This window comes from Macaca nemestrina, chromosome 19 (assembly GCF_043159975.1).
Source record: "Macaca nemestrina isolate mMacNem1 chromosome 19, mMacNem.hap1, whole genome shotgun sequence".
Taxonomy (NCBI): domain Eukaryota; kingdom Metazoa; phylum Chordata; class Mammalia; order Primates; family Cercopithecidae; genus Macaca; species Macaca nemestrina.
Genome location: NC_092143.1, coordinates 77399815 through 77416022, shown reverse-complemented (window position 1 = coordinate 77416022; position 16208 = coordinate 77399815). Strand labels below are relative to the sequence as shown.

The following is a 16208-nucleotide window of genomic DNA, read 5'->3' as shown; positions in this document are numbered from 1 at the left end:
AGCCCCAGTTAGGAAATTACGTTCTTCGAATAGTTTGGATGTACAGGTTGTCCCTGACTTATATTCCTTATGTGTGAAATATGACTGGGAAACAGGACCTGGGAGGAGCAGGAGCCACAGCAACCCCTCACCTTCCAGTTGTCAGATCTCCTTCCTATCTGGGATGCCCAACTATGGTCCTGTGTCTGATATCAGTCTGTGTCAGTCCAGGGCACAATCAACGGCCCTGGAGTCTCTTCTCAAAAAGTTGCTTCTCTCTCAACTCTAAAGAGGGTCTTAAGGGCTACCTTAATGTCTAGAAGGAAACACCCAGAATATTTATAAAAGCTGAAATTGTTTCTGGCCATAATGGATTGACTGATATTAGATTAGCCTTGCCACCATAAATAACTAGATAACTACATAAACTACATAAAAACACTGTTTATAGACATCGGATGAGAGGAAGCACAACAGAAGATGTGATGCCTGAGAGAAGGGGAATGGTGAGTGAGTCCTACAGGCATCCTAGCTTTCCAGCTGGATGAACGGCTCAGATGAGCTGTACAGCAAGGGGAAGCCAAGAACACTGGGGTATCACTGAGTTAAGGGGACATAGAACAGAGTTCAGGGAGGCTAAGGCAGATGGAATTTGGTAGAAAAAGTATCTGACAGGAAGAAGTTATAGAGACAAAGAGCTCAGTTAATCCATATGGGTTTCCTTGAGTTTGTTGCTAAATATTAAGTCACTCATATGCAGGGTCAACTTCAGAGAGCAGCCCCTGACCCCCCCAAAAAAAGATCTTCTATAAGTTAAGCAATTCCCAGAGCTCCTAAACGGCTGGGAGGCATTTGACCTTGGACCAATCAGAATAGAAAGTCTTTGTTGAGAACCTGGGGTTTTAGTGAAAACCCCAGAAGTCTCTCACTTTAGTGAAACTAAATCAGCCTAAGGAAAGTCTACTCTAGACCTCCCTTAACAAAACTTTAAAAGAAAGGCAATAAAACTTTGCATTGAACAACAACAAAATAACAAGTCCAGCATTCACTGAAAAACTACATACGTGCAAAGAAGCAAGAAAATGAGGCACAAAAACAGACTCAGAAATGACAGAGTCGAGAGTAGTGGAATTAGCACACAAGGACATAAAAAGAGAAATCATAAATATGCTCAACTATTTAAGGACTTAAAAAGAAAAATAAGAGGAGAGAAATGGGAGATAAGAAAATAAACTTTCTGGAAATGAACAAAATATCTGAAATGAAAAATATACTAGATAGAATTATCAGCACATTAATCCACTGCAGAACAAGAGACCAATAAATTTGGAGACAAAATATGGAAAATACTCAAACTGAAACACACGGGGAACAAGTGTTTGGAAAAATTGAATAGAGTCTGAGTGCCCTGTGGGATGACATGGAGTAGTCCAACATATGTGGTACTGGAGTGCTAGGATGGGGATTGGGAGGGGGAACTGATTTAAAGAAATAATGGCTGAAAATTTTCCCAGTTTGTTGAAAACTATAGATCACAAGTTCAAGAAACTCAGTGAACACGAAGAAAGATAACACAAAACCAGACAGGCATATAATGATGTAATTGCTGAAAAACAGGATAAAGAGAAAATATTGACAGCAGCAGAGTAGGAAAAAACAGACATATTACATACAGAAGAACAAAGATAAGAATAACTGCAAACTTCTTGTCAGGAACAACACAAGCTAAAAGCAGTAGAGCAACATCTTTAAAGTGTTAAAAGAAAAAAATGATCAACCTAAAATTCCATATCCAGTGAAGTTATCCTTCATAAAAGAAGACTAGATAAATACTTTTTTAGACAAACAAAAGCACAGAGCCAGCCAATCTGCACTAGAAAAAAAATACTAGAATGTAAAATTTTTCAAGCAGAAAGAAAATATTACCAGATGGAAACTTGGACCTCTACAAGAGAATAAAAATATGGGGAATTGTAAACATGTGGGTACATATAAAAGAAATTATTTTCTTATTTTGATTTCTTTAAAATAAAATTGACTGTATGAAACAAAAATAATAATGTATTTTAAGGCTTATGACATATGTAATAAATAAAATATATGATAGCAGCAAAAAGGGGAGGAAGAAAAAATGAAAGCAAAAATCATAAGATTCTTATACACGAAATGATAGCATTATTCAAAGGTGGAATGTGATATGATAGAGTGTCACGTTGTAAACTCTGCAGCAATCATGAAAAACAATGAACAGAGAGCTAAAAGAGTAGAGATAAAATACAAAAAAAAAAAAAAAGCAAAACTCAAGTAAACCCAAGCATATATGCTGTCTTCACACTTCATAAAGACATAGGCACAGGAAAAGTAAAGGACAGACCAAGATATGCCATGCAAACGCGAATCATAAGAAAGCTGGGTTGGCCACATCACTCAGACAGGCAGATCTGTGCAGCAGCTTGGGTCCTGCATGAAGCAGTTATCAATACTGAATCAGAGGCTCAGGAAATGTACTGCGGGGAAACAGCCATGAAAGATTAAGGTAAGTGGGAGTCACACTGGGTACAGAAAAGCCTTCAAACATGACTGCAGATCTGAAAACCATGATCAGAGAATGGGAAAAAGACTTGAGTAGGAAGAGTCTGGGACTGCGGTGTAGGTCCCCAAAAGTCTCAGCCAGGCCTACAGAGATCCCCCAGCTGAAACTGCCCACCAGCGGAGCTGGCATTGGGGCTGTATCGGCCCGGTCTAGTACCATGCTGTGCTCAGTCATGGGCCAGTGGCATCCTGGGGAGAGCAGAGCCACTACAGGAAGACTGGCAGGTCCTGAGGTGTGGCAACTGAGTCTGTGGGCTAAGGATTCCACTCTTTTGGAAAGGAGGTCTTAGCAGCACAACTCTATGGTTGTTACAACTTCAGAAAAAGAACTAGGACTAACGACAAAGAGGGATATTTATTTATGATAAATGATTGAATTCATCAAGAAAACCTAACAATCCTAAATGGGTATGTCCTGAAACACAGTGCTTCAAAATATTTGAAATAAAAACCCTTCAGAACTGAAAGGAGAGACATATGCACAATTACAGTTGGAGATTTCAACACTCTTCTCTCAGTAAGGGATAGGACAAGTAGACAGAAAATCAGGAAAAATAAAGAAAACAAACAATAGCATCAGCCAAATTCACTTAATGGATCTTCATAGACTACTTTCATCCCAAAGAGTGGACTACACATTCTTTTTTAGGTTCCCAGGGAACATTCCCAAGATAAATCATATGACAAGCCATAAAACAAGTCTCAAGAAATTTTAAAGGACTTAATTCATGCAAAGTATGTTCTTTGACCACAATGGAATTAAATTAGAAATTGATTTTTTAATACCTAGAAAATCCCCAAAGATTGGAAATTAAGCAACACACTTTCAAATATCCAGAAAAGTCAAGGAAGAAATCCCAAAAGAAATTAGAAAATATTTTGAACTCAATAGTAAGAAAACTCCAACAAACCAATATATATGGGATGCAGCTAAAGCAATCCTCAGAGGGAATTTTATAGTAATAAATGTTTATATTGAAATAGAAGGGAGATACAAAATCAATTATCTAAGCTTCCACTTTAGGGAAGCTATTAAAAGAAGAGCATTAAATTAAGTCAAAAGTAAATAGAAGCAAAGAAATAATGAAGAGCAAAAATCGATGAAACAGTAAGCAGTAAGCTGGCAAACAATAGAAAAAATTTTTAAGAAGCAGGATTTGGAAAAGATATGTAAAATTAATAAATTTATAGCTCAGCTGAATCCAAAAATAAGTAGTGTTGGAAAGGAAAAAAAGAAGATTGTACCTAAAAATCCTACAGATTACAAACAGAAAATAAGGGCATATTTTGAAGAATTCTATGACAAGAAATTCAACAGCTTATATGAAATGGACAAATGCCTTAAAAGATAATTTATTAGAACTGACAGAAGAAATGAGATCAACCCATATTTATTAAAGAAATTGAATTCATAATTTAAAATCTTCCCGCAAAGATAACTCCAAGCCCAGATAGCTTCACTAATAGGCTACTAAACATTAAGGAAGAAACCAAACTTGCACAAAAAACAGGTAAAAGGAACTCTTCTCAACTCATTGTAAGAAGCCAGGATTATAATGATACCAAAACCATCTGTACAAAGACATTACCAAAACAAAAACCTACGGACCCACATCGTTTACAAACATAGACACAGAAATCCTCAGCAAAACATTAGCAAATCAAATCTAGTATTACCTGATAACATCTGTCTGACTGCTAAAGCCTGTAGCAATAATTATTGTTGAGTCTTTTTTTTTTTTTTTTTTTTTTCCATTTTAAGTCCTCCGTTGGAGATAAATGCCTCAATTGTATTGGTCATTTGGTTTAAACTCAATAGCACAGGACTTTATGTTTAAGTAATGTAAAGTAATGCAATAAAATGGTCAGACCGCAACTGTCCGCAATTTCTAACATTAGCATTTTTTAGCACCCAGGTCAGAGTTTAACATGCAGAAAGTCCAGTCATTGTTTTCAGGCTTGAATTGCTCCATTATAGGGATAAGATGCAGAATAACCTTACAAGAGTTTTATTTGATTTGAATTCTAAAGCAGGCTTAAACATGAAATCTCTCTTAGCTCCTTCACTGGTCTAACATATAGGTCAGATCCAGTCAGAGAACTGCCGGCTGCCTCAGGGAGGCTGGTGGCAGGCTTTCAGCTCCTGAAGAGGGGTTACTACAATAATGTCAGGGCCAACTTAGTCTCTGGCTGATGCCTTCCCTGATTCTAGGGAGGAGCCATCTTCCTCTGGAGAAGTGTCTAACAACACTTTAAGCCTCTCTTAAGATATAGGGTGGTCCCTCCTTTTCCTCAGGGGATATGCTCCAAGACCCCTAGAGGATGCCTGAAACCTCGATAATGCCAAACTCTACATACACTATGGTTTTTCAATCTGATCATCAAGACAGCTACTAAAATGACTAACGTAGGGAGTGTAAACAGTGTTGATACGCTAATATTTCCTTTGATCTCTTTGGACGTGGGCTTACACTAATATTCATGGACCTTGGATTGTAGGAAGTGCCTGTGAAATTCTAGAAAAGGTACCAATTCATGTTCTTTTTTCTAATATCAAGCAATTCAGTAATTGAGCTATTTGCCCTTCATTTCACTGAAATGACTACCTCATTCTTTCATGTCTACAAGGACTCCTTCCATGGACAACTTAAAGTGTGTGGAATCAGATTTTATCATCCGTATTCCTAATTTCTAAAGAAAGCTGTTTTTTCTATAGTTTGATGGAAAAAACAGCCAACTAGATTGGACGAATAAAGATTGGATATAGCATATTCTTGATAATTATTTCTCTGCTTTCATACTTTCTTTTTCTAAACCAAATAAACAGAACCAAATAAAGAGAACTGCAAAAACTGTGGAGAGAGAAGAGGGAGAAGCTCAGAGCGCTGTGCTCACCTATGCCCTCTCCGCTGCACTTCAGCTCCTGTATCCTCCCCACCTAAAGAGCACTGCTGTTCTCCTTCCCCATCCATGGACCAGGCGAGACTACTGGCAGCTCACTTGTCTCAGCACTGGAGCTGGGAGCACCCAGCACATATTTGTGGGACACACATTGTGCTGGACACTGGCTGATACGGGTCAGAGAAAAAAAATCCAGACATAGGCTTTGTGCTCCTGGAGCTTTGAGACTAGCAGAGAAGAAAATTAAACAAGTGTCTGCAGTAAAGTAGGATGACTGCTATGACACAGTAATAAGGCTAGTCTGGAAGTCAGACTCTAAAAGGTGTGCAGGAATATTCTTCCTTGACAAATAAGAACTGAGGAAAGAGATTGGATCATCTGTACATGTCTAGCAACTCCTCTTTTCCCCAGTTTTCTAACTGGTGAATTTAGGATGATAAAATCATCTCTTGTGGCCAGGAGTGGTGGCTCATGCTTGTAATTCAAGCGCTTTGGGAAGCCGAGGCAGGCAAATCACTTGAAGTCAGGAGTTCGAGACCAGCCTGGCCAACATGTGAAACCCCATCTTTATTAAAAATACAAAAATGAGGCAGGCATGGTGGTACATGCCTGTAGTCCCAGCTGCTTGGGAGGCTGAGGCAGGAGAATGGCTTGAGGCAGAGGTTGCAGCGAGCTGAGATCGTGCCACTGCACTCTGGCTTGGGACACAGTGCAAGACTCCATCTCAAAACAAACAAACGAACAAACAAAAAGCCATCCCTCTCATAAAGTTATTGTGAAAATTAAATGGGATGATACAAGGCATGGTGAATGGTCAATATAGTTTTGGTGGTGTTATGCCAATCAGAGGGCACCTGGCCTGATCCAGAGAGTACCCTAGAAAACATTATTTCTATGCTCAGTCCCGAAGCAGGGAAGTTAATTCATTGTGGGAATATTACTCTGCTTGAGCTGCCATAACAAAATGTCACAGACTAGACGGCTTAAGATTTTTTTTTTTTCTCACAGTTCTGGAAATTAAAAGTCTAAGATCAAGGTACTGACAGCGTTGGTTTCTCCTGAGGCTTCTCTCCTTGGCTCATAGATGGCTGTCTTCCCTCCACATTTTCACTTGGTCTTCCCTCTGTCCTAATCTTCTCTTCATGTAAGGACACCAGTACAGGATACTAGATTAGGCTCTATTTTCACTTAACTAACTATTTAAAGGCCCTATCTCCAAATATAGTCACATTCTGAGATTCAGGGGATTAGACCTCAACATATAAATTCTGGGGGAACACAGTTCATTTCATAACAATGGGGGAGGCCGGGCGCGGTGGCTCACGCCTGTAATCCCAGCACTTTGGAAGGCCGAGGCGGGCGGATCACAAGGTCAGGAGATCGAGACCATGGTGAAACCCCGTCTCTACTAAAAACAGAAAAAATTAGCTGGGCGCAGTGGCGGGCGCCTGTAGTCCCAGCTACTCAGGAGGCTGAGGCAGGAGAATGGCGTGAACCCGGGAGGCGGAGCTTGCAGTGAGCTGAGATTGCGCCACTGCACTCCAGCTTGGGCGACAGAGCAAGACTCCGTCTCAAAAAAAAAAAAAAAAAAAAAAAAAAAAAAACAATGGGGGAGACACAGCAGACTATTTCTAACAGAAGGAGTATCATGCGTGAATTGAAAGAGAATGTGTAGCATGTTGAAGGGGAAACTGAATGAAATTACATCCTTTTGCAGTACAGACTGAAAAAGAGAAACAGCAAAATTTGAAGCTAGAGAGGGAAGTGGCGGCAAATCAGGTCATGTAAGGCCTTATAAGGTGGTATAAAATATTAAGCAGTTCAGGTTACCCTAAGGACAATGAAAACCATTATAGAATTTCAAGCAGTGTGTGTGTGTGTGGCATGGTTGAACTTGTATTTTAGAAAAATCACTGTCTGCATTATAAGAAACTTTTGGAGCAGGATGTGCACCTGGGAGGCATCTGAAGTAGGACAAGCCAGAAAGGCTGAGAGCTTGAGTCACTCCATGCAGATGAAAGAAACTGACACACACTGGAAAGCTAATCAATGTGGTGACTGGTAGAGGGAAGGAGAAAAGGAGAATGATTCCTATGCTACCAGCAAATGGGTAGATAATGGTGAGCAGAGATGACAAAGTAAAAACTGGACCTCTTGAAATTAAGAAACCTGTGGAACTGCCTGTAGACCACTGGTTATTGATGGAAACTACCCTCGCTATCTACCCTTCTTAAACCTTTCCCATATAACCACAGAGTGTGCCAACAACTCTGTATTATCATACATCTTCTTACAAATAAGGAAGCTCAGCCTTAATGAGATAACATAACTTGGCCAAAGGCTCACAGCTACAAAATGGCCAAGCTAAAAGAGGAATTGAGTCTTCCTAATTGCAGAGCCCAAGTTGAAAACCACTACTCAGGAAGGAGGCTGGGCTGAAGGTACATATCTGGAGGTCATTCAATCATTAACAATGCTTGGCTTGTTGGCTTTACTTCCCCATTTCCTCACTGACCACTGGCCCTTCCTGAATCTGATCCTTGGTCCTCATCCACACCTGCTAACAGATTATAATACGGCTGGGCGGCTGATGGTCCAAGCCTAGGGCCTAGGAGCCCAGATGCATGCTGTGGGTTAAGCAGTGGCAATGTCTGCCTCCATCAATACTGTTTCCTTCACTTAACACTGTGGACTAGACTCCAAGATCTGTGAGATATGTGTGCATATAAGCAGCCTCTCCAACTTGTATTTGGGTGAATATCCAAGACCCAAGCTGAGGAACCAAAATTCCATGTTTACTAATGCACATGCCTTTAAAAACATTTTAATGTAATATACATGAGAAAACAGAACCATAAGTGGATCGCCAGATGAGTTTTCACAGACAGAATACACCTATGAAACGTCACTGAAATCAGGAAAAGAAGAGTAACTCAGGAGCTCGCCTCATGTCTCTTGCACTCACTACCCGCCCCTGCCCTCACCCCCACCCCATCTCTAGGATGCTACTAACCTTACTTCTGATACCCCCAATTAGTGTTGCTTATTTTGTATACTATATAAAGGGAATTGTATAATATATATGCTGTTTTGTGTATGTTTACATGCATTTTAAAGACTGAATTTAACTTGGAAAAATAAAAAAGGTTGTTGTATACAGAGACCTAAGTATAATCCCACAATCTCATCTTCCCATATTCTAAGGACCCCTGATATGGATACACACAACTTCTACATTTGTATTCTGAATTACACCCAGGTAAAATCAGTAACATGAAAAGAATCCAGGAAAGTACAAGGCCTATTTTGGTGTTTCGTCCTCTTGAAGAGATTGAGTCACTGACCCAGACTAACTGTAACAAATCCCTTCCTATGAATTAAAGATCAGAATGTAAAGTAATAGTAACGGTGATGGAGGTTTTAAAGGGAAAGCTCTATTGCAATAGCTAAATTGAGATAATAATTTGGATAATAATAAATTTGACATCGATGCTAATTATTGCTTTATCAAAGCAATCCATTTTCTTAGTGAGAAATCTTTTATCTTGCTAAGGAACTAAAAGCTTCTGTAGAAAGTGTTTTGAATGTGTTGTAAAAACAACAGAACCGTCAGTAAAAATAAACTTTTCTGCTAGTTTAAAAATTCTTTAAAAATAATTTCACAGAAGCCATGCATTTAAATTTCATTATTTTACTGTATGTTCATTATACTATACTGTATACTTTTACAATGTACTTGCTGAATTCTGAGTTTGTTTCTTATCTGGACCTAAGAATTTCTTGGTGTGCTGGGGACTGTAGTCTTGTTTTTAGGATAAGAGGATCTTGACTTTGAGAGTTCTCTTACAAATTATACTTCATTTGCTTTCAATCACAGCATCAGAAACTTACAATTTTTTAACTTGGAAAATGAAAATAATCTTATTTGCAAATTTACTGTCACCAAACTTTCAAAGTGGCCCAATGTTTCTAACACGGAAAAAAAACTATCTGTTCACTGCAATTCTCCAAAACATGTAGCTTGTGCGTGTGTGTGTTTGAACTTACATAGGCAGGTATAGTTAGGATACAATTCCATGACAGAGAAGATTCACTTCATTATTTTAGCACATTGAATTCTTTGTTTGAACTCCTGATGCAAATGTTTTGATCACAAGTTTCCTCTAAAATTCCTGATTACAGTTTGATGCCCCTCGCTGAGAAAATAGCCCAACAATTAGCATAGCCTTCTTGTTGAATCAAACAAGGTTCTGATACCGATCTCAATGAACTGCCTTCTGAAAAAGGAATCAATCACCTGTGACCACAGTTTTTCAACCCAGTGGGAAGCGGTGACGTGGGGGTGAAATTTAAAGTCAGGTTATTCTTTAGCAAGGGAACTTTGCTGCTGGGTGTAAGAGCCTAGTTTCTCTGTTATTCTTTCATAGTTTTTCAAGATAAGATAGGAATCTGAAAGTGCTCCAATTTTAGCTACTATTTACTTTTTGTTTCTGCTATTGTAATTTCCATATAGATAACGTTGTAGATTTCAATTTCTTCACTCATTTAATACTGATGTTCCATAAGCATATCCAGCGTATTTTGAATTCTTAAACCTATTAGGTGCAGGGCTTAAGCTCTGAATATACATTTTAAAACGAACCAACCATATTTTATGCAGCATAACTCTGACTAAAACTAGTAGCATTTAAAAACAAATTAGAGAACCACCAAAATGAAGGTAAGTCCCTGTAACTTTATATACTACAGAAAAGATATGAAATAATAAAAACTATATCTAAACATACGCTTTTATGGATCATTAATAGAATGTTCTAAGTGAAAAGCAGAATTTCCTTATTCATTTCTAGGCTTGCCTATTTTGATTAAACTTTACTTTTTGAAAAGCCTAGCTTTTTTCCAAATTTTCCTACCAACTCTTTAATAAAACATTCTGAAATTTGAGTAACTGCGCCTAAAAGGATTTGAGATTAAGAACTAAATCTCCAGCTGCCAGTATATCTGAATTTGCCTCCTTTCAAATTATATGTAAGGTATCATCGGTGAAATAATGCCGATAACAAACCACAGTAAGTATCTAAAAAGAAAAGCCTACTCCATACATACTAAGTACTAAATTTAAATTGATTTTAACCAACGATTTTATTCAAACTTAATTTTACTGTGTCATATGTGTATTAAGTATGATTTTTAAAGCTCATTAATAAAAATCTATCTAATAGAGCAACAAGTTCCATATTATTTCAGAACAAATCTAAAGCAGTACTATGTCATTACCTGACTCTTATAATAAATAAATCACTATTTCCTGATTTGCCTTTGATCTTCTCTAATTGAAGACCACGATTCTCATTTATCTGAGATAATAAGTGACTAGATAGATAAAAAAATCATAAATACCATAAAATCTTATTTTCAGGTCTGGTACCTACAAATGTTTAACTAGACCAAGCAGCTAGGAGGAAAACTGGACAATTTGTATTTCTCACCCTTTCCCTTCTGGTTTTCTGGTACAATGTTAAAAGACAAGCAAGTGGCTGGGTGAAGTGGCTCACGCCTGTAATCCCAGCACTTTGGAAGGCCGAGGTGGGCGGATCACCTAAGGTCAGGAGTTCGAGACCAGCCTGGCTAACATGGAGCAACCCCATCTCTACTAAAATTACAAAAATTAGCCGGGCATAGTGGCGTGTGCTTGTAATCCCAGCTACTCGGGAGGCTGAGGCTGGAGAATCATTTGAACTTGGGAGGCAGAGGTTGCAGTGATCATGCCACCATACTCCAGCCTGGGCGATGGAGTGAGACATTGTTTCAAAAAAAAAGACAAGCAAGCACCAGACTCCAGAGCAGAAGCTACACCTTAAACCAAAGCAAAAAAGGACAATCTTAGTTATGCTTTATGGCTTTTAACAAGTTCCCCAGCCCCTCACCCATTGCTCATCTGACGGTTTTATTATAGTATGTTCACCACAGGAATGTCTCACTCAGATTATCTGAAATAATATTGCTAGCAAACCTACAAGTCCATGCAGTAACACAGGTCAAAAGAAGAATTCCTCAGGCATTAGTTTGTTTCTCAAACCCTTCGCCAATAAACTTGGGAAATAGCTATTTAATACAGCACAAAAAAGAACTTAGTGGTACTTGGAAAATGGCCCTCAGAGTCAAAAATTTATAGCTCGGTTTAGGAATGCTGAGGCCCAGTCTCAGGGAAACCATGCTACTAAGTCTTTTGACTGGGCAGATAATCTAAGGGCAGAGCTCATTTATCTTCCGGGACAGTGCTGTGTGAGCTTGATCCATACTCCTGCTTGTGTGCCTTGAACAGCTAACTCTGTGTTCAATGCTTTATTCTACTGGATGCTGGAAAGACCTTTGACTCCACCAGGTTTTTAAAGAATTTACCAAAGTTGCTGAAAACATTGGATACTTGGTCTGTTTCTTGTCTTTGATGTCACAGGTCCCATTAACTTTGCAATGATGGAGAGGAGGACATAGGGAGAAAGAGATCACAAAATTTTGGAAACATATATACACCTGTCACTGCTTGATTCTTAATTCAATAGGATAGGTAAGCTAGAACATTGATCACGACTTTGAATGCTCCTTTTACCAAATCTGTATGGATTTTATTTCTCTAAAAAAGTAACATCATAATGACTGTAAAATCCTGGTTTTGTATGAATCATTGGTATGTTCCTAGAATTCCTACTTCAGATACATTCCTCTCAATATGTAAAGCTGGTCAAGCTTCTGTTCTCACTTATCTCTGCCTCTGACCCATCTTTCTAGAGACAATTTGCTTCTTTTGCTTTATTTCATTTATTTCCCTTCTTGCTTTACACATTGCCCTATCCCCTATTTTCCTACATATCTCTACAAATGTCTAACAGGGTTTTCTCCTGTTTTCCAAACTTCACCATGTGAAATAATGGCTTATTCCACTAAGCAGTTTCCTTGTTTCCAAAAAATACTGCTATTTGCCATTTGTGATAACTATTAAGCAGGTCATATTCTTTGCAAAGGGTTAGAAAGAATATTTTCTTGATTTTCTAAGTAATGCTTTTTATTGTCAAGACCCAAGTGTGAGGGTTAATATTAAGTGCCAACTTGATTGGATTGAAGGATGCAAAGCATTTTTTCTGGTGTGTCTGTGAGGGTGTTGCCAAAGGAGATTAACATTTGAGTCAGTGGACTGGGAGAGGCAGACCCACCCTCAGTATGGGTGGGCACCATCCAATCAACTGCCCACGCAGCTAGAATAAAGCAGGCAGAAGAAGATGGGAGCAGTGGACTTGCAGAGTCTTGTGGTCTTCATCTTTCTCCCATGCTGGATGCTTCCTGCCCTTGAACGTTAGATTCCAAGTTCTTTGACTTTTGGACTCTTGGACTTACACCAGTGGCTCTCAGCCTTTGGCCACAGATTGAAGGCTGCACTGTCGGCTTCCCTACTTTTGAGATTTTGGGCTCGGACTGAGCCACTACCACCTTCCTTGCTCCCTGTGGTACTTCACCTTGTGATCGTGTGAGTTAATTCTCCTTAATAAACTCCCTTTCATAAATACATATATCCTATTAGTTCTGTCCTTCTAGAAAACTCTGACTATACACCAAATAACGAACATTTTTTCAATTTAAATTAATCCTTCAGTTTCGATTAAATCATCATGATCAATAATTTGGATATTAAGAAATCAACCTCTACATTTATGAGGTTTGGAAGATCCCCCTTCTATGTGGGATCTTATTCTTCTAACATAAGCTAAAGTAGAAAGGATATTTTCTGAACGTCATTTCTATGAGAGTTATTTTCCTTACTCAATTTGGAATTTTTAACACCTTAAAGTAATGGAGATGGAGTAGGAAGAGAGGGAAGGGAAAGAGGACAGGGAATGATCATTCAAAGGACTGTGCAAAAAAAGAACAGGGCACCCTGAGAATGTAATGAAAGAATAGTTGGTTCCTCCATAGATCTATGTTGCAGTTGTCGTTCTGAGGTCTTTAATTAATGTGTTTAATTCTCAGAATAAATCTGTGAGATTAATACTGTTACTATCCCCAGGGAGGAAACTGAGCCCCTGAGGCTAAATAACCTGCCCAAGTTCCCACAGTCAGTAGAAGAGCCTGGATCCCAATCCAACAGTCTGGCTCCAAGGACTCCTACCCTTCCCTATAGATCTGTTTCTTTCAAAATTAACAGAGTTGATTATTTCAATACTGATGAGGCTGAAAGTGAAATAACAGTGACTTATAACCAAAATGCCCTGATTCTTTTGTGATTCTATACATGAACCAAAATATTTGAGACCTATATATTGATTTAATTGATATTTTTGGTGTTTATTGATATAAAAGAAATTGCTCAAATGCTCATCAGTGATGACACTCATTAGAAAACATAGAATACCACATTTTATGATATTTAGATTCAGGTATAAGATGACCACATGTTCTGGTTTGCTCAGAAAACCCCCAGCTATACCTGCTGTCCAGGCATAATTGTTAAGTTCCCTCTCACAGTTGTCTCATTTTGAATAATAAAATATACAGTTGTCTTACTGAGGCACAACCAGTGCAACTGGCACAAGTCAATTTAATAATTTAAATAATTACTGGTTTTTATATGGTTTTAATAATTCTGATGCTTTCATTTCCTCATCCTAAAATCAATTGTTCTTACCATCATGAGCTTGACAATGCTTTTCCCCGTTTTTCCTTTCTCTGCCTCTTCCTGCCTTTAAACACTTCATTTCCCTCTAGTCCTTTTGCCAAATCACTGCCTCTCCTGCTTCAGTGCCTTCTAGTCTATTACAACGACCCGAATGGCATTTATATCCTTAAGGATTCCATTGTCACTTTCTGGAAAGGTGCCACTACTCAACTTCACTCTCTCACATTGTCTTTCCCATATTGTCTTTCACTCATCACTTGCCTTAGGAGATCTAGGCTTTTTCCATATCATATTAAAATTCTTCCAAAAATGTACTTTTTTTTTTTCCTTTGAGACAGAGTCTCACTCTGTCACCCAGGCTGGAGTGCAATGGCGCGATCTCCGCTCACTGCAGCCTCTGCCTCCTGGGTTCAAGTGATTCTCGTGCCTCAGTTTCCCAAGTAGCTGGGATTACAGACGTGTACCACCACACCTGGCTAATTTTTTTGTATTTTTGGTAGAGACGAGGTTTCACCATGTTGGCCAGGCTGGTCTTGAACTCCTGACTGCAAGTGATCCACCCGTCTTGGCCTCCCAAAATGTTGGGATTACAGGCGTGACCCACTACTCCCAGCCAATTTACTTTCTTTTAGTCCCCTTACAGAAACCCCCTGACCTCCTTACCCTTGGATCAAATTCATTTATTCACTCAGACATACAGTCTACTTGGGAAGCTTAGCTGGCAAATTCAGGTTCCCAGCTCCAGGGCTTCATTTCACAATATTACTTCTGAAGATCCTTGGGAACTTGACCTGCAGAAAGAACGGAGAAAATTCCTGTCCTATCTCTGCAGAAGAACAGTTTACATATGCCTTGAAGCATTAAGTTTTATTACTTTACCCTTATCTCAGTCCACCAAATTACGGATGTTGGAGGGCACAGTTGGTCACTAGTTTTGGAAAGTTGCTCCAGGCCATCGGTGAATGAGTATCAGGGAGACAACTGCCAACTCTATCCTACTCAGTGACTTGAGAATTTTGACAATGCTCTCCCTTTCTTAGCCAGCATGGATTCTTAAAATCTTAGTAGTTAAATTTATCCTGCTTACGATACCCAGTACAGAACTGTATTCGATTCCCTTCTCCTGGTACAATTTAGCAACATTAAATGGCCCTATTTATCCAAATACAGTTTAATCTCCTGATGATAATGACATATCATTAATGGGTTTGCTGTAATAGTTGTTGGGTTTGTGGTACCTTTTGGGAGAAACCGCAGTAAGGACTGAAGATCACATTTAATAGAAAGAAATAAGTATCACTAAAGATTCAAGGAAAGTAATTAGCTTCAGAGTCATGTGGCCAAAAATAAATTCTATATTCCACTCTACAGTAATGTTTTAAACAGTCATTCTTCCTACATGCTACCTTGTTCTTTCATGCAAATGGTCGTATTTGAGATAAGTAGACATCAAGAACAAATGAAATCATTGCCGAGATCGACTGTATAATATATTTTAGAGCTATATGAAGAACAAATGTGCTAGTGTAGACCAGAATTTGAGCAAATCCTAGTCACAAAAAGTGACCATGGTTCTGTGTGTCAGCTTTACAATTAGATTCCTTTAAGAATTTCAGCAACCTCTTCTGTCTCTTACGGGCAGAGGCCATATTTACTAAGACAAAAATTGGTATGCTAGGGGTAAAATGTTTGAAGATGAAACGCTACTAGAGAATCAGAACATGCAGTAGCTATGCCTCTGGAAGACCATCAGAACTCAAACTTTAAAAACAGCAGCAAAAATAAGATGCCTCAACCAATTCAATCTAATTTCTCCAAATATTATCTTTTCATTTAATTTGGAAAATACCCACTTTACTAAGAATAATCTTTAAACATCAATCTCAAATCTCACACGATGTGAGGTTGTATATATTATGTTCTTCAAAGTGTGGTCTGCATTTATAGAACAAACTGAAACTTTCTTGTATACTACAGAGTAAATCATAAGATTGTATTAATTCTGTGAATCACACATATAGATAGCAAAGAAGAAAAAATATAGTTGATCTCAATTTGGTCTCATAAA

At 38.6% G+C, this 16208-nt stretch overlaps 1 protein-coding gene across 5 annotated transcripts in view; it reads right to left on the bottom strand.

Annotated features, from left to right (window-relative positions):
- Window positions 1-16208, bottom strand: part of LOC105478855 (Rho GTPase activating protein 28) — a 240371-nt gene that overhangs the window by 153972 nt on the left and 70191 nt on the right. The window contains exon 1 of one of the 5 annotated variants that reach the window (XM_071085637.1): window positions 14804-15645. The exons of the other annotated variants lie outside the window; for them this stretch is intronic. Coding sequence (XP_070941738.1) covers window positions 14804-14820 — 17 coding nt within the window. The 5' untranslated portion in view covers window positions 14821-15645. Of the gene's footprint in view, window positions 1-14803; window positions 15646-16208 lie in introns of those variants that run through there. 5 annotated transcript variants of the gene reach the window in all.